At 43.9% G+C, this 19917-nt stretch overlaps 1 protein-coding gene across 2 annotated transcripts in view; it reads right to left on the bottom strand.

Annotated features, from left to right (window-relative positions):
* Window positions 1-19917, bottom strand: part of UGGT1 (UDP-glucose glycoprotein glucosyltransferase 1) — a 148004-nt gene that overhangs the window by 37591 nt on the left and 90496 nt on the right. For both annotated transcript variants that reach the window (XM_040348685.1, XM_040348686.1), the window contains 2 exons: window positions 10193-10382; window positions 3371-3529 (listed from right to left, as the gene is read on the bottom strand). In XM_040348685.1, the coding sequence (XP_040204619.1) occupies window positions 3371-3529; window positions 10193-10382 (349 nt within the window). The remainder of the gene's footprint in view (window positions 1-3370; window positions 3530-10192; window positions 10383-19917) is intronic.

The following is a 19917-nucleotide window of genomic DNA, read 5'->3' as shown; positions in this document are numbered from 1 at the left end:
TGAATGAGTACTTGCTTCCATATCACAATAAACTTTGCACTAGCACAAACGAATCTAAAAGCCTGTACACTGAACAGACAGTCCCTGACTTACCGTATTTATCAGCGTATAACACGCACTTTTTTCCTCTGAAAACAGAGGGTAAACAGTGCCTGCGTGTTATACGCCAATATCATGTTTTACAAATAGGGGGGCGGGGATCGGGCAGTCCGCCCCAGGAGCCACACATTGGGGGGGGGGTGTCAGGCTGGCTGTCCCGCATCCCCTGGCCCTGGAACAATGCTCCCTGCATAGTCTGAAGTTGAGAAAAAAAAAGTCACTTGCCAGCCCCTTCTACACCGCTCCTCCTGTGTCAGTGTCATTGTAAAACGAAGCTTTGAAATATCTTTATAGCTCTGATTTTTCTGGCTGCTCTCCTCCTCTGAGTGTAGCTTTGATTGGAGGAGGAGAGCAGTCACATGACCATCTGTGTAACATCAGAGGAGAGCAGTCATGTGACCAGGTCAGTGAAAAGAAATTGAGCTATTGAGGTAGATGGAAGATTCAGTTTTCAAAAGGAGTGACACAGGAGGAGCAGTGTGGAAGGGGCTGACAGTGACTTTTTTTTTTTACTTAACTGTAGAGAATGCTGGCAGCACTGTCCCAGGAGACTGGGGGTCTCATGGGAGTGCAGTGTGGCTGTGTACTGGATGGGGGAATGTATAATGGATGGGGGCTGTATAATGGATGGGGGCTGTATAATGGATGGGGGGGATGTATAATGGATGGGGAGGCTGTGTACTGGATGGGGGGATGTATAGTGGATGTGGGGGGGGATGTATAGTGGATGTGGGGGGATGTATAGTGGATGTGGGGGATGTATAGTGGATGGGGGGCTGTGTACTGGATAGGGGGATGTGTACTGGATGAGGGGCTGTGACATTTTTTTCCCCTTAAACTCCCCTCTTAAAATTAGGGTGCGTGTTATACGCCGATAAATACGGTACTTACATCCGACTCATACTTACAAACTGAGAGAGACAACAGGAAGTGAGGAGAAATCTACCCCTAGGAAGGGAAATTCACTCCTGTAAGAATTATAATGGGAAAAAGGTGTCTCCACTAGAGGTCGACCGATATATCGGCCGATATTTGGTGTTTTTTAATTAATCGGCATCGGCGGATTTGTGCTCTAAAAAAGCAGATTTAAACTTCAGCACTGCGACTTGCAAAAAGCTTCTGTAATAGAAGTCAATGCAAGTTGCCTGAAGCTTCCTGTAGAAGACCTTCTCTCTCTCCTGGGAAGACTGCCAAGTTTTGAGAAAATATATGCTTTAACAAATAAAAAAAATAAACGGTAAAGTTAGCCCATATTTATTTTTTTCGTCCAAAAGTTTTCATTACCTGTTTTTGTGTATTAGAATATATATATATATATATATATATATATATATATATATATATTATACATATATATATATTATACATACAAGTGCACTGATTGGAGGCTTGTTGTGTTTAAATGTAAGACATTTTCTGTATTACTTAGAGCAATAATGGAACTTCCGCTTTTCCGAATCCTTCCGCCCTCTGGTGTCACATTTGGTACCTTTCAGGGGGAGGGGGGAGCAGATACCTGTGTAATGCCAGGTATTTGCTCCCTCTTCTGGGCATAGATCACTGCAGTGACTGTGGTGACCTACACCACATCTGGCGCTTAATCCGCCCCCAGCTTTCTTCTGGGAGATGCACAGGTCCCAGAAGACAGCACCAGTGGGATCGCGCAGCGCGACTCGCGCATGCACAGTAGGGAACCAGGAAGTGAAGCCGCAAGGCTTCACTTTTTGATTCCCTTACCGAAGATGGTGGCGGCCGCACCCGAGGGAGAGATCGGCCTCGGGTGCCAGCATTGCGGGCACCCAGGACAGGTAAGTGTCCATATATTAAAAGTCAACAGCTGCAGTATTTGTAGCTGCTGACTTTTAAAAAAAAATCCGCAGAACTCGGCTGCCTAAACACTGGACCATCATTCTAGCAGCGCTATTTGGCTGCTAGCGGGGCGCTTATATCCCAGCTAGCGACCGATTAAGGGGTTAAATGCTCCCATGTAGCGCCACTGCAGAAGCGCTTTGTAGGCGTTCATCTCAATGGGCAGGAGTGGTGCGAGAAGCGGTATACACCGCTCCAAAGATGCTGCTTGCAGGACTTTTATTTATTTTTTAACGTCCTGCCAGCACACTGCCTCAATGTGAAAGCACTCGGGCTTTCAGACTGAGACTGCAGGGGGGCAGTTTTGCAGGCACTTTACAGGTGCTATTTTTAGCCCAAAAGCGCCTGAAAAACGCCCCAGTGTGAAAGGGGTCTAACTGTTAGATTTTATGAGATGAAGGGGGGGGGGGGGATCGGCCTAACATATCGGCCCAAAAAAAACGGCCGCCGCTATTTCTAAATATCGGCATCGGCCAGAGAAAAACCCATATCGTTCGACCTCTAGTCTCCACTGAAGCTTAATCACCAATCCCTGTTTCCATGACAACCCAAAATTTTTCAAATCATGGGGACAGAAAGTGAGATGAAATCTTCTGAACAGGCACACAGACAGCAAAACAAATGTTACAGGGGTGTTAACACTTCCCTGTGTTATCCAAAAAACTTAAAGAAGTACAGCCAACGTTCATTTGGCTGTAACTTCTCCTGTGAATCACAGGAGTGCTGTTCCTTTTGGACTTCTGTGGCCCGTTTTCAGCAGAGAGTGGGCTGAAGTCTGCTCTCTGCTGATGTCACAGAAGCAGGTCCAGGCTCCACGTCATTACAACCACGGAGTCGGGATCTGCCAGATCCCTGGACCGACACCTGGCTCAGCCTTTCAGCGAGCCCCTGAGAGCCTAAGATGGTCACCCCCGCCCCTTCCACAGTCTAGTGCTCTAGTGAGCGAGGAGGGGGGCAGAGCAGAAAGCGGTGACTGATAGTCATCAGCTCTCTGCTCACGGAGCAGTGAGGACCGAGTGATTGTTGATATTCAATCACTCGGTTCTCAGTGTAGAGGTGCTGGGGGACAGATGCAGCATCGAACCGATGCTGCATCCACCTAGGTAAGTATGATTACTTAAAAATAAATAAAAATAAAATACATACTTCTCTTTTAAAAAATGCGTTTTTGGCTGGACTTTTACTTAAACATGTACCTGTTCTAACTTCCCTATAAATTCAACTTAAGAACAAACCTACAGAACCTGTATCTTGGTTGTAACCTGGGGACTGTCTGTATATGCTCAGCACAAACTCACTAAATGAACTAACAAATTCTTGGCTTTTATTTCAGAAGAGCATCAGAAACACAGTGAGCCCTCCAAAGTCTATATGTTATTCTGGTTATCAAACAGAAACGTACAAGGTTAGCCATGACAATGGTGTCCACCATCACAGGATTGTTTGCTGTTCCCAGATTGAACTGGAGTCCTCGGGGTGGTTGTCCAGTAGATATGTCAAAACAGTGGCCTTCCAAAAGCAGATGTTCAAGTTCAAACTCAGCAGCTACAATGCTGTCCACCTGATAAAAAAAAACAAAACAAGACAAAACCCAAGAAGTAAAAAAACAAAACAAAAAATAATAAGTATAGACTACAGCACAGACGACATTCATAAATATGTTCAGTATACTTGGATTTCAGGTTGCTATTTTACTGCCTCAGGCCAGTGGTATACAGACATGAGGAGAAAATTAGCTTTTTGGGGACACTGGAGACTTTCAAAGTATAAGCTCTGCCTATAAAAGGTGGACACTACGTAAAAGGTCAGAGTGTTAAGCCGCTTCAGGTGAACAGTCAGAATGTTATCTGCTGCAGACAATCTCGAGGGTGATAGCACAGCCACTAGCACTGTCAATGGAAATATAAAAGTAGACCGGAAATTTGCTGCACTTCCTCAAATTCTTTAACATTTCATAAAAACATGGTTATGAGTAAGAGCTTCTTGAATCCCCACACTGTTTGTGATGTTTTTATGAAACGTTAAAGGTGCCGAGAATTTTGGATCTATTTTTTATAAAAGCAAAATGTTGCTCCTTCTCACAACAGTGAAAAAAAAAACGCCTGAGAGGAACAACAAACCAGTGGTACTACTGGGTTTAGAAGAAACACAATGCAGCGCCTTCTAAGTGTAGCAGGTAGATTTAATGTTGGCAAATGTATAAAAGCATATAAAAGACCTACTCACAATGGTGATGTAAGAGAAGGCATGACAAAGTTCAGGGTACAAAGTATCATCCGCGGGGTTCCCGGAGACGACGAGGTGTCCTCATGCAGGTGTGCAGAGCTGTCCTTGCTTGTACAGCGGCGGCAGGAACCAAAAGTGCCCTCGGAACCAACAAGGAGGGATCAGTTCTCCACTGTGTGCTGCATTCGGCGTGCATTCAACGTCACTTCCGGGCGCGGGAGGTGCGCGTTCGAGACTTTCAAGTCTCTTTCTCAGGCCTGAACGAGCGCACCTCCCGCGCCCGGAAGTGACGTTGAATGCACGCCGAATGCAGCACACAGTGGAGAACTGATCCCTCCTTGTTGGTTCCGAGGGCACTTTTGGTTCCTGCCGCCGCCGCTGCTGTACAAGCAAGGACAGCTCTGCACACCTGCATGAGGACACCTCGTCGTCTCCGGGAACCCCGCGGATGATACTTTGTACCCTGAACTTTGTCATGCCTTCTCTTACATCACCATTGTGAGTAGGTCTTTTATATGCTTTTATACATTTGCCAACATTAAATCTACCTGCTACGCTTAGAAGGCGCTGCATTGTGTTTCTTCTTGGCCTTCTACAGATTGCTTCATCTACTAGCTGGCTGCCACCTAAGCAAGGCGTTATTTATTTATCCCGCTCTGTGGACATTTTCAGAATTGGACTATTGTACTAAGAGCACTTTTGTTTTTGGACATTAATTCTATTAATTTTATTGATCACTCTTTATTATTTTATTCCCTCCCCCGTTCCCTTCCATAACTCACCTCCACCTTACATATCCTATGTATTGTTTTTCCGGACACCTATAGGGAGTGCGCTCGATTATTGTGTTTTTTTGTACTACTGGGTTTACCTCTTGAAGACCCTATCTTTAGACAGATGATGATCCAGTGTTTGGAGGAGAGTGCAGTAAGAGCAAGAAAATGTATTGCCAAACTGCTCGCAGGAGTTTCCTTTTTTTTTTTTTAATCCAAGCAAGCAATTGCCTTCATTGAATTGAACCTGTTGCCAATTAAAAAAATGCAGGCAAAAAGGCAGAACAAATCAAGCATTTGAAACGCTTACAGTGTTTTTCCTTTCCCAATTTTTTTTTTCACTCGCAACGTTTCTTTGAATTTACTAGGAAGTAGTCTCAGTACTTTTGTATATCTTCACAAGGGAGGATTTTACAATTGAAGTTTATGGAACCAAAAACCAGAAAAAAAAAGTCCCTGGCCCTTTCCAAAAAAAAAATGTGCAGATGTGAACTACATCCATAGGAACATTGGATAGAAGAAGGTCCTGGACTGCCACACTCCTTAAAACGATGTCTTTATTATACAAATACAAAGCGATGCAGTCAAAATGAAGTGAACAACAGGAAAAAGGTGGCTGACATGTTTCACATCATGTGATGCTTACGTGGCTACGAGTAAGCATCACATGATGTGAAACATGTCAGACACCTTTTTCCTGTTGTTCACTTCATTTTGACTGCATCGCTTTGGTTGTTTTTTGGATTTTATTTGTATAATAAAGACATTGTTTTAAAGAGTGCGGCAGTCCAGGACCTTCTTCTATCCAATGCACCTGTGCAAAGCCAGCACCTTTTTGGTTTAGTGGGACGGAAGCAAAGCCAAGGGATCAGCAGTTTTTAGAGTGGTATAATTTCTTACATCCATAGGAAACCATGTTAAATGGACTATAGTGTGTTTCTGCAAAACTAAAAATGCGCGAACCAGGCCTTAAAAGCTCTTGTGTACACAACAGAAAATACTGCCAGCCAGCTTAGGACACCATCTCCCTCAGAAGGATCACAAACATGGGACTTTACTTCCACACACCATTCACAGTTTTGTATACCAGTTAAAATGTAAAAAAAAGGGAGAAGCTCCTTTACTGAAGATGCCCTATTGGGGGAAATGCGTTGGACAGAGCTAATCTTGTGACATCACTGTGCACATTGGCGGCTGGAGTCTGCGGCGGTGCATGGATCAGATTGTTATTTAATTCACTGCTGTGTTTATGCTGTTGAGAAATGGAAGTGCAATAGCCCATTATAAAAGTTTACTGGAATTGACTGCACCATGAAGCTTCTCCCATTTTTTACATTTTAACCATTACACAAAACTGTGTGTGTAAGAGAAGTCCTATGTTTGCAATCCTTATGAGGGAGATGACGTCCTAAGCTGGTCAGCGGAATCATCTATTATTGAGTCCACAAGCTCTTATTAGATCTCCTGTGTGTGAGATCTTTACTGCTAGTAGGCGGCTTTGCATGAGAGTCTCACATTGGCACTGGAGCACTTTGATTACTAATCCTTTGCACTTAGAACACTTCAACATGGTTGCTGGAGTAGGGACTTTTCAATTATATTTTTTTGATTAGCATATTTGGACAGAGGGGCATTTATTATAGATGTGAACATAAATCTTTTGGACTGTATTATTGATTCAGACATTTTTTAATTTAAGTTTTTTAGTCTTTCTTATCTTTTTATTCATTCGGCACAAGAATTTCCTATATTGATTTTATTATTACTAGTTTGCATACATTCATTTTTAATTTATGTACAAATGTTTTTTTTTTAAAGGGACAAGCACATCTGTTTCTTTAAGATCATCATTGTCTGCATAAAATAATAAGATTAGCCAACTACGATCTATTTTCTACCGAAAAACGATAGCCCACAGGGAAGGAAGGAGCATCTTTTGTGCTTAGTATCCAACCACAGGGCTAACACCCCAGAGGTCTCCTGTGTCCTCTATGAAGGATACAAAAAAACAGGCCTAACTGAATGTGTTAAGTTTCTTTGACAATTCAAAGTAACACAACTCTTTCAATCTCATTAGAGGTCAATATAAAGAACTATCTAAGTAGCTCTTCATCCTTAAAACAATACAAGTGACAAAAAAACATCCACTTAGACTTAAAAATAAAGGATTTCATCACCAGCATAGAATAGAAAGGATTTCATCACCAGCATAGAATAGAAAGGATTTCATCGCCAGCATAGAAATTAGTTCTTCACTGCTAGAGTGATTAGACACTGGAATCCTTTGCCAACGGAGGCAACGATGTGAATATTAATGTGGATTGGACACTTTTCCTACAAGAAATTATATTTCCAGCTACAACATTCATTATTAAAGTGAGTGACCGATGAAATTAAACTGGTTGCCATTGATGAGGTCAAGATGGATATATTTTTATGCACCTGTAAAAATAACTTGGTCGATACCTTACGGAACATTTATTTTGCCTATTTCAGGATACGACTATCATACTACAATTGGAATGAACTTGACAATTGACAACCTTACATACAAAACTGTAAAATTAGCACATGGCAGTGTACAGCGCAGTCATACTGTGGTCCGAACCAATATCTATTAAATCAACTTTCCCTAGGGCTACTGGCACAAGCAATGTATGCATAGTAAGGCCACTGTAAATGTCAAGAACATGTCAAACTATTTGGACCCTATTCAATGCCTATCACTGTTGTTGCATGTAAATGCACTCTTGCCATGTACATCACTCCATCGTGGCTCCAACTTCCTCCAGCATTCCACTCATGGATCTTGTCTGCTTGACCATCTACAGCTGGACATCAACTACTGAAGAGACACCAACTTCCTGACTATTGAAATCTGACTAGGTGGCGCTACGGCATGTGTCACCATGCTGGGTATTGTGGCCATCTTGTTGGTTTGAAACTTTGAAACCTTGTGACAGGTTGAATTTGTTTCAGCACACGTGAGCGTTAGAGATTTTTATTACACCATGAGGCGGTTCTCTTCCTTTTTTGATTTATATGTCCTCAGAATTGATTATTTGTCTAGGTAGGGTGTCTTATCTTGGAAGTGTGCCTGTATCATTCAATAAGTACAAGAGCTTGAAGATCAGCATATGGATATGCTGCATAAGCGTTTTTGACCTCTTAGTTATTTGGTGGTCAACATCTGGCGGTAAGAGGCTAGGGAGTCAATTCACCAAGAGTTAAATAACATCTAATAAAATGCGGTAAAATACTGCATGTGGTGACAATTGTGCAAGTGTTCAATGCATTAAGAATTTTGCATTGAATATCGAATGCGGTATTTGTTTGATTTAGCAGTAATGTAAGGGGGACGCGGTTTTTAAATTTTTAATAAAGGAATGATCAAAAACGGTCTCTGTGTTTGTATTACTTTTTGACACTTTTTTGGTGAATGGGTAGGGGTAGTACCCCATACTCATTCACATATGAGGGGGTGTCTGGGGGCCTTCCAGATTCAGATAAGCCCCCTGCCCACAGACCCCCAAAACCACTGGTCAGGGATGTGGGGATGAGGCCCTTGTTTCCATCATGTGCCCTCCTTGCAACAAAGCACCACATTGAGGGCATGTGGCCTGGTATGGTTCAGGTAAAAGGGGGATGGTTACTCGCTTGTTCCCCCCCTCTTCTGACCTGACAGGCTACATGCTCGAATAAGGGTGTAGTATGGATTTTGGGGGGGACCCCACACGGTTTTTCTTTTTATTTTGGTATGGGGTCCCCTTTGAAATCCATACCAGACTTGAAAAGCCTGGTATGCATTTTTTCATCATTTTTAAATGTCTGCATTTTTTTTTTGTACATTCAGTTGTCAGCGGGGAACCCACTGAGAGCTGATGAGTCATCCATTGTTAAGGACGCGGTGGCCGGCTTTCCAGCCCGCTTTTAAGCAACCAGCTATTTGTCAAAAAACAGCATGGAGGTCCCCTGACCACTACACTTTTTTTTGACAAATACTGAGTGAGTGAGTGAAAAACTTATATAGCGCAACACATGTGAACTGAATCACCTCTGGGCGCTGTATCCATTCCATGGGTAAGGACCCTTTGACCTCAGAAGAGATGGGTTTTAATCTTTTTCCTGAAGGCCAAGAGGTCCAACTCCAGTCAGATGGTGGATGGTAAAGCGTTCCACAGTCTAGGTCCCTGGACTGCAAATCTTTGATCTCCTTTGGACTTGTATCTGGCTTTGGGAATCTGGAATAGATTTTGATTGGTGGATCGCAGAACGCGATTGGGGTTATGGGCTTTTATTTTTTCGCATAGATATTGGGGGGCGGTTCCTTGAATACACTTATGCATTAGGCAGAGTGCCTTGAAAGTGATTCTGTATTTTACTGGCAACCAATGAAGGGCTCTCAGTGAAGGCGAGATTGATTCCCATGGTTTTTTGCCGGTCACTAATCGAGCGGCCGTATGTGATACCGTCAACAAACCTCTGGTGGTAAATATTGCATGTTTTTTTACTCTCTGGTCCTATTGTGAAGCTTTTTTAACAATATTTACTAGCACATTTTTTTTTGTTTTGCGGTAATTACCACATACTTGTTTTTGTTGTTTTGTTTTTTATGAATTGGACTTAATTTATGCAAATGAGTCACATGACCATATTATCACATGCGGTAAACGTTAGTGAATTGACCCCTACGTGTTTGTTGAAGGTGGAATGAGCTTTTTTGACACCACTTCATGATCTCCGAGTACACTTCAGGTTACTTTCACTATACATTTATGGACACTTCTTAAGGACTTGTTTTGAGGACACTTCTTTTATCTGCATACACGTTTATGTTTAATTTTAGTTGAAAGTGCTGCACTTTCTTTTACAAAGAAATCTCATTCCAATTGTTATGTTTCTAGAGCAGGATAAAGCTAAAACCTTTATTGACCACTTTTGTATATTAAAAAATATTTACTATACTTTGGTCATTTGTTGTTCAGTGCCAAAAAAGTCCATATGCTATTCCAATGCCTATTGATTAACAATATCCTCAAATTAGGATGTGGCATAGGTAATTATCAAGGAGCTTCCACAGTACCACCTGTTGGTCACCCATATTTTTGTATTGACTGCTGCAGGCAAAACCTTCATCTTTCACAAAACAAGCCCAAATATAACGTACTGAGAAGTAAGCTCTCTTACAGAATAACATACTATACAGATCACCTAGGCCACGTTACCTCTTGTAAATATATATTGTCCAGGTCGTAAGGGGTTCGCACAGACTCCACCATCCAGCTGTCAGGCGTGCTCGTACTCAGAGTGAAAAGTGGGGACTGTGGCATATCTAAGAACTTTGCAATGGGGCCAGAAGATAACTTGTGGTCTGGGGTGAACACAAGCTCTGGTTCCAAAACATAACGGTAGAAACTGGAAAAGCCAAAGAGAGAAAAAAATATTGTCAACGTGCAGTCTGATGCTTGCAAGGTATAGATCACAATACAAACTAGAACTATCCTGAAAACACTGTATTGTTTGCTGACTGTAAAGTTGTGACATTAGGATGCAAAAGTTAAGACTCTAATGCCCCGTACACACGATCGGACATTGCGACATCAAAACCGTGCATTTTTTTCCAATGGATTGTTCAATGCATTGAACTAGTATAGTGAGAAATAACATAGAGTGAGCTAAAGAAAACATTTTCCCTGCCGTAGACAACACGTATAGGTCCAAAAACACCAAAAATAAACTATTACAATAAAATTAAAGTGGTTGTAAAGGCAGAAGGTTTTTTATCTTAATACATTCTATGCATGAAGATAAAAAACCTTCTGTGTGCAGCAGCCCCCATCAGCCCCCCTAATACTTACTTGAGCCCCATCACCATCCGGGTAGAGTCTCGGCTGTCTGGGACTTTCCCTCCTCATTGGCTGAGACAGTAGTAAAGAGCCACTGGCTCCTGCGTCTGTCAGTTAGTGAGCCAATAAGGAGAGAGAGAGAGGGGGCAGGCCGGGTCGCGGCTCTGTGTCTGATAGGACACAGGTAGGTGCAGCTCGACTCGGGTTCCCTAATAGCAAGCTGCTTGCTGTAATGGCACTCAACAGGAGCACTGCATAGAGCAGGTAAGTATAACATGTTTGTTATTTTTAACAAGAAAAAAATGAGACATTAGTATCACTTTAAATGAACTTTGAAATAAGTTGAACTTTTGTTTCTATCTATCTGCAAATGCTCAGCATATCAGTAACAGCTGGAAGTGAGAAAAAAGGTGCCTCATCCATGTTAAGCTTTCAGCACTAATATGTTAAAGCATGAAGGCAAGAATCCCTGCCTTTAAAAACAATACAATTCACTGATTACTCCCTATGTCCACAAAGATTCCAATATTCTAGTGTGCGGTTTACTGGTTACAGTCACTGTGCAGCTTATCAGTTTCAAGCTGTCACTGTGTGCACCCTTCTACAAGTTAATGCCATCAGATCTAGAATGCCAAGATAAACCACAGCTAGATGAGATCACATATTGGCTTACGGGAGGCCCAAAATTCTAACATTTGTTTAAATCATTCTGTAATACTCTATGCTATCCAGCCTAATAAACCGTGAAAGAAAACAGAAGGAGCTTTGTTCTGTGGTGTGTTTCAGTGTGATCATAGCAAATCAGCCTGAAAGGACACCTGTTAAGTTCTAAAAAAATTAATCTAATATTGCTGGTTTATAGCAGGCTACACCTAACAACGATATGTTCTATCAGCAAACTTAAAGGCAAAGTTCACGTTTTTGGAAAAAATAATAAATGCAGGAAAAAAAAAAGTGCATTTATTTTTTTTCACCCCAAAGGAAGCCCTGAAAGCATTGTTCCTGTGATTAGTAGATGACGGGTACAATGCCAGGCTCCTCCAGACTCACAGCATAGCAGTCTGCATGTACCTCCCCTACAGGCAGACAGTGTCTGAAGAGCAGGGAGATCAATGAACTATGAGCAGTCTGATGCAGTGGGCTGATGGTAGTTGTAGTTCATTCACTAACAGAACTCTGTGAATGAATGGCGCTACTGTGTGGGCAGAACCTCGCACATCTAGGCTATATTTAAATTGTTCCAGTGGGTGTGGAAAGAGGGAGGATCAATGGGGAGTTTAGGGCGGAAGGGGGAGTGCTGAAGCATGTTACACATTATAGTACCCTAAATATGTGTGTAATGTGCAACACGCTCCCAAAGGTGAACTTATCCTTGTCTACTTTACATTATAACTGACCTCCCTAAAAGCGCATAATCAAAGTGTTTTAATACTTATCTTTAGCCAGGACTGATACCCTTTCATGTATCCCTGAGCAAATAATTGCGATATAAAAGGAACAAAATAGCTACCACAGTCCAAGCAGCCAATCATTTCATCAGCCTCGCAGATCCCTAGTCAGCTGCGAGGGGATGGGAGGGGCAAACATCAGTTTTGCTCTAACTGGAGGTCTACAAACACCAGGTACCCTCCTTAATTTCTAAGCAAATGAAAACATTACAACAGGTCAAGCACTGGCACCATTACACTGCATTCAACAGGAATATAGACATGCTGATGCTGGACATTACTGAAAATGTGAATTATGCAGTACAAGTACAGGGTGGAATCCCCAGTCATGCTGGAGTCACCCTGAAGTCTGCCGTCAAAACCTACAGTAGCAAACCAGTGCCTACCTTTAACATTTTAGGACACTATTTTAAAGCCCTGATATGGACTCCAGGTTCTCTCTTCCCTGTGACTCCCTCTTTCCCCCTGGAGCCCTCTGTGCATATATTATGCAATCGTTTTCCTTTTATATGTAGCGGTCAGCTGTTTTCTTTGCTGACCCTGCTCTAAATTTAGAGGTTAGTCAGAGGGTTAGTTACCTCTGACCAATTTGTTTTCAAATTTGGACCTCTGTTCCAGCCGTGGCTGTACTGCAGGTGACCACTATTGTTGTCTGGGGTGTCAGTTCCACCCCAGGCCAAGGGTGGCAGCAGTCAGATCCAGGTGTGTTGGGTATTCTTTCTCGGTGGCCAATCAGTGGGGGTTGATCGCCTCGCTGTGCGTGCTGGGGAGGAGTATTTAAGGGACAGACGTCACAGGTTCTGGGTCGTCGTCGTCCGCCCTGGGCAGTTGTCCCAACACCCCTGTGTGTGACCCTCCTGGCCACGGGTGCGTGTTCAAAGTTTCCTGACTCCAGGACCACGTTGGTCTGGATTCGTGTCTTGCTGAGCAGGCCCAGTATCCAGACTGGGTTTGCATTGACAAAGTGGTCCTGCGCTATCCATCCTAAAAAGAAGGAAGCCACCAAATGAAGTACCTGTCTGGAGAGCACCCAGCACGAGGCTGGTACACTCAGGGGAGGCCTGAACTTCATTAAAGGACACATTACTACTGAAAGGCAGAGCAGTGATCACCCGTCAGTTTCCTGATTTCACAAGTAACTACTTTGAGAAGAGATTTGGGTGCTTAATCCTAAATTGAGAGGATTCTGGACTAAACGTATCCCCACCTTTGGAAGGTCAGTGGCAGAGACTTACTAAGGTTCAGTGTAGAGCCCTGGCTGCTAGGACTAGTGAGAGAGGCCTATCCAGGGGCACACTACCCACTCTGGCTAGAGTGGCGACAAGTGTTCATGTCTGGAAGCAGGAGTGATTCCGATCAAGTTCTTCACCTGAACCCACTACCTATACCCTATTTCACGTCTTCAATCTATTGTTCGTTCTTTTACCACATTTGGTAAATAAAGCAGAGAAAAAGGAATGCAACGTGTGGACATTGACTTTGTTTCAGCTCTCATCCAGTACCCTAGACGGCGGAGGTAACATGCCACCCAAAACAAACCAGCAGCTCCTTCGGGGGTAGTGCTACATATATGTACATTTTTTTTTTTTAAAGATAGTTGTGTGATCTGGAGGGTCCTCTTTTGATCTTTTTCTGGCAGTAGGCAATCCGCAAAGATGCGGAAAGAAGCAGTGAAGTGTTTACAACAGCACTGCTCTCTGCATCAATATAGGCAAGGCATCCTGGTGATGCCCCCCGCATGGAACAGGTCCATGGCTCCCTGCACTCACAGTATGTCCTCTGTCTTCTGGATTGAATTACAGAGAAATTATGGAAGACTGTACAATTTGTGATAGAATTAAATTACTGCCGGGGACCGCGTCTGAGAGTTTTTTTTCCCCCAATACTGTTGGGAGACCGTTATATAAAAAAAATTGTCTGGAGTTGAGTTTAAAGTGGTATTAAACTCAAAACCAAAAATGTATATACTGTATATATTTTGCAGCTTACCAATCATTAGATGTGGTGGCTGCTTTAGCTTTCTTTATTTAGGCTTTTAACTGGTGATCTGGTCAGTAACACACCTCCTGTATTAGAGTGCCCCCACTCTATATGAATGAGCACAGGGACACCATTGAACAGCCGCACTGTCAGTCTGAACCCTTGCCAGTGGTAAATAGTTTGCCTCATGTCTATAATTGCTACAACTCCAGGAGAGTTTGTTCTTTTGAAAAATAACAGACTTACTGGCATAATCACCAAGTGACAATAAGGGAAATAAAGCCTAAAAAAAGAAAAACAAATATAGCCATCAAATCTAAGAATAGATAAGCAGATATATAATAAAACGTTTGCTTTTGGATTTAATGTCACTTAAGGTTTTGAGGCCTAGAGCCCTGTAAAGAGATGCTCAACTAGAAGAAGGACCAGTAATACACTCAAGACATGAAATTTGTTTTCCCAGTTAAGCATGGCATTACACTAATAGTTTTTTTTGTTCAACCCAGCAGGTTAAACGAAAAAAACCTGACAGCTCTGGTCAGAGCTGCTGCACTAACAGTCCGATTTTAGTACAGCGATTTCCCCCACTGAATGGCTGTGTTCTGACAGAGGGGTGGACCCCTTGCCAGAACACTCCAATCAGCCCTCTCGGACATTGGGAGCCAAATGGCCGGCTTATTACGAACCTGTTGCCATACACATGGCCAAATGTCAGACGTTTTTTATTGAACCAGTCGATGTCTCCTGACATTTGACCCGTGTGTAGTAGGCATTAGTCTAGCAAATCCCTGGAAACTTACAGGTAAAAGAAGATTCTATGGGGAGGCAAAAAGAACTCTGGGTCTGCTTCCCCCCCACATTACAGGACTATGGGCAAACAAAAGTAAATTGTTTTTACTGAACAGCTAATATTTTGGGAGCCGAAATAGTTTATTACTATGATCAGCTTTACTATACAAATATATGTAAATGTACTTTATGTATTTTTAGTTAAATAATGCATATCTCCTTGGAAGGAGTAATGCCGCATACACACCATCGGAAATTCCGACAAGATTAGTCCGATGTGAGCTTTTGGTCGGAAATTCCAACCGTGTATAGGCTCTATCCGAATTTTTATGTCGGAAATTTCCGCCAAGAAAAATTTGAGAGCTGGTTCTCAAATTTTCAGACAGGAAAAGTTATTTTGGAAATTCCAATCGTCTGTATGCAATTCCGACGGAGAAAAAACTTACGCATGCTCAGGAGCATTGAACTTAAAGCGGGAGTTCACCCATTTGCGTTTTTTTTTTTTCTCTTTTCCCCATAGCTGGATGCTCGTTTTGTCTAGGGGCATCGGCTATTTGTTTTAAAATATGATCCGTACTTACCCGTTTTCGAGATGCATCTTCTCCATCGCTTCTGGGTATGGGTCTTCGGGAGCGGGCGTTCCTTCTTGATTGACAGTCTTCCGAGAGGCTTCCGACGGTCGCATCCATCGCGTCACTAGTAGCCGAAAGAAGCCGAACGTCGGTGCGGCTGTATACTGCGCACCGACGTTCGGCTTCTTTCGGAAAATCGTGACGCGATGGATGCGACCGTCGGAAGCCTCTCGGAAGCCTATCAATCAAGAAGGAACGCCCATTCCCGCAGCCCATACCCGTAAGCGACGGAGAGGATGCATCTCGTAAACGGGTAAGTACGGATCATATTTTAAAACAAATAGCCGATTCCCCTAGACAAAACGAGCAGGAATCTAAGGGGAAAATGTGTTCTCTATGGGTGAACCTCCGCTTTAATATTTCTGGGCTCGTCGTAGTTTGAACCAAGATTCAGTTGGAAAGAAATCCACGGTTTTCTTGTCAGAATTTCCGATCGTGGCATAATGTTTGCTAACTTTAGGCTACAATGTGTTTTCTGGTTAATAGTGCTGCCTCCTGATTGCACCTTATCTTATCAGATCAAACCTAAAGCAATTTACACAACTCCATACAATGTTTTGCTGGCCATAGACAGGCAGATATTTCCATGAGAACTATAAATTCAAATATACACTGGAGCCCACTGTGATACTTGACAACATTAGCAACACACCTGCAGTACTGAGTGAAGTACTGGGACCAACAAGATGGAAAATCTCATTGTGCCATAAGTCTCTGACCCTAGAAGACCAGAGAGGCACAAGGAATGTTTGCAAAGGCTATCTGTGTATTGCCAACCTCTCTGTAACTAGCCTGTAAATCATCTTGCAGAAGTCATTTAGCAAAGACACTAAGTGCCGGATTCAGATACATTGGAGTATCTGTCGGCTCGGCGTAACGTATCTCAGATACGGTACGCCGCCGTAACTTAGGGTGCAAGTTCCGTATTCCGTATGCGCCCTTAGTTACGGCGGCGCAACGTATGTGTGTCGGCGTAAGCCCGCCTAATTCAAATGGGGATGATGTGGGCGTGTTTTATTTAAATTCACTGTGACCCCGAGCATGCGCCGTTCGTGAAAAAATCCCAGTGCGCATGCTCGAAATTACGCCGCAAGTCGTCATTGCTTTAGACGTGAACGTAACTTACGTACAGCCCTATTCGCGAACGACTTACGCAAACGACGTAAAATTTTCAAAACTCGACACGGGAACGACGTCCATACTTAACATTGGCTACGCCTCATATAGCAGGGGTAACTTTACGCCGAAAAAAGCCTAACGTAAACGACGTAAAAAATGCCCCGGACGTACGTTTCTGAATCGGCGTATCTACCTAATTAGCATATTCATTGCGTAAATATACGGAAGCGCCACCTAGCGGCCAGCGTAAATATGCAGCCTAAGATACGACGGTGTAAGACACTTACGCCGGTCGGATCTTAGGGAAATCTATGCGTAACTGATTCTATGAATCAGTCGCATAGTTACGACCCTGCACACTCAGAGATACGACAGCGTATCCGGAGATACGCCGTCGTATCTCCTTTCTGAATCCGGGCCTAACTGTCGGCCGCTGGGGGGAGTTCTTGCGCCTGCCGGCGGCGTCCCAGGTCCCTAGCAACCAGAGCACGCCTTTGCCGTGCGCGCGGGGTCGCGGTGACGTCATGGCACCGACGTCTCACGTGACAGCGCTCGCGGCTCTCACCACCAGTGCGTCCGGTTGCAACTCCGTCCCAGGACGAGGAGGATGGAGTTGTACACCGGGGACTCCACGGTCCACTCTGGAACGCCGGGGAGGCCAACGTTTACGCCGCCTCGGCGGCCGAGGCGCGCTGTTTGGTTGCGCGCGCGGCGGGTGGGCGTGTGTGGGGGGGGGGGGTTTGGGACGGTCCGTTTCTTGAGGTGGGCGGGGGTGGCGTCCCTGTGGGTGGGGGGGCCTGATTGTTTTCTCGGGGAGGGGGGGGGGGGTTTGTGAGGGAGGATCATCTGGCGATGCTCACACCTGCCTTAGTGGTGGGTGTGGTTCTCGGACCGACTGGTGTCCATCCGGGCCCGCCCTCCACTTATCATGGGGTGGGGTTGCCACAGGTGCTGAGGGAGTGCACTCCCCCACCTGCTTAGACATACCTTATATAAACAGCCAGCCCTATCGGGATAAACCCAGATCCCACGGCGACTGTGTTTGGTGGTCACTACAGACTTTGGCTGCAGGAAGGTAGGTGGGAGCTTGGGCTCCGCTCTCCATTTCCTGCAGACTTGCCATCCACCTTGGTATTCTTTTACTTTTACTTTTACCTTTTTATTTTGTTATCTTCTAACAGATGTCAGCACCTCCTTCAAAGGTGTCTCAACATTCCTCCTTAACAGGAAGGCTACAGTTCTAACCATTGTACTATCCGACCTTCTATTTTCTGTGAGCATCACAGATAGCACAGGTATTCCTTCACTTTTTCATGTGTTCTTAATTAGCCCTTCTCTAGGTCCCTTTCCTCACTTCCCTTTCATTCACTTGTCTTTTAGTCCCATGTATTTGCACACACATCACAGGTCACTTATACACTCTTAGTCACACTCATTATCATCATCAGTATTTCTTGCCTCTTTTTTCACTTTTCACCCTAATATTCTTTTTCTTTCTCACCTTTTTTTCCTCCCTGTTGACATTCATTTTAATCTTATTTCATTTTTTCTTTGCTCTTTCACTTTTCACTGCTGTTTCACTCCATTCTTTCACATACACTTCCTACACTCTCTTCACTACATCACACACCGCACCTTCATCGTGATTCTCTCAGTCACTCAACACTCCCTCCATTTCTGCTCTAGTCCTTTTCACTGCACCGACCTCTTCAGTTTTGCGTTCACGTCGTATCTCACTATTGTCGCATAGTTTTCTTTTCATTCTATTTCCACATCTCCTTTTCCTCCCGGTGCATCTCTCTCGCTCATTTAATCTCCATGCTGATACATCAGGCTTCCTGTTCAGCCTGGCATGTATTCACATTTACCAGTTTTATTTTTCCTTTCATTTTTATAGTTTTTTAATTTTTCATTTTTTAGATACACTTTTCAGCTTTACATATATTTGTGTGTATTTTTTTACAGGGCCTTCATCGCAATTTAAGGAGGGGAGCGTTTCACTGCACCCCAACCTACCCATCCCGGTTTTGTACGGGGGTGCTGGGCCCCCCCTTGACCCAGCCGGTTACGTGTGCTCGCCCTTACCCTTTTGGCTTCCATCTGCCATCCCCGACTTTGTTGGGGGGGCCCCCCCGTGCCCCTTCCCCGCCCGGCCTCGTTCTCCCCCTCCGCTCCCCCTTCTGTGGCGGCCCCCCTTCCCTCCCCTCCCCCCCCGGCCCGTCTCGGGGCGCGACCCTTCGGCACGCTATCCGTTGACCTCTCGTGGGCCCGGGCGGTACCTCTCCTGTTGGTGAACCGGAATTCGGAGTCTTTTTCCATACTGACCTAGGGGAGCTCCTCTCCCCCTTGTTCCACCCCTCCGATACCCCTGCGGGAAGTTTGATGGTGCGGTATTGGTTCATATGGTCCGGATCTACGCCTTCGAGTGGACGCTCTTGGGTGAGTGGCAATGGAACCTTTTACATCAGTCCATTTTTACAGGAGGAACACCCGCATCCCGCCATCTACCTATATGGCTGGGGGTGGCGGGCCTCTTCATGTTCTTTTGTTATGATGTTCCACTCATCTGTATGTATCTCTTTGTATGTATTCTTTTTCTATAGAACCTATGGCAGCGTCTAACCAATACTCCCTGAAGAAGACCGCTACTTTTAAAAGGTCGAAACGCGTAGGGGTGTTTTTTCGCCCATAGTATTTTGTACACTCCACAGTACTGTTATGCTATGTCTGTACTTGTTCTATTTTGTGTTTTTATTTGCTATGTATAAACTTATGTTGTCATAAGCTCATATCTTGAGTCCCCACTGTTTGGGGCCTTTTGAACTTTATATTTAATAAATTTATAATTTTTTATTTTTTGGTACGTTTCCATTCTTTGCTGCAGCACAAAGCCCCTAGGGGTAATTTTCTCTTTTCCGGGGCCCAACTGTGCACATTGCCATTGCCATCACTAACACCGACCATACATGGTCAAATTCCGAAAGAATTTTCTTTGAAATTTCGCACCATTAGTGGGCCACAGTAATGGCCAATTTTCTTGCGGCCATTAAATTTGAGTGATCTGGCATGTTGGAAGTGTTTTGAAAAATTAACAATATTCAAAATCAATGGTGGGAGAATCGTGCACGAAATATAA

Source organism: Rana temporaria, chromosome 4 (genome assembly GCF_905171775.1).
Source record: "Rana temporaria chromosome 4, aRanTem1.1, whole genome shotgun sequence".
NCBI lineage: Eukaryota > Metazoa > Chordata > Amphibia > Anura > Ranidae > Rana > Rana temporaria.
The sequence above is the reverse complement of the archived record's forward strand: the minus strand, read 5'-3'. Positions and strand labels throughout refer to the sequence as shown.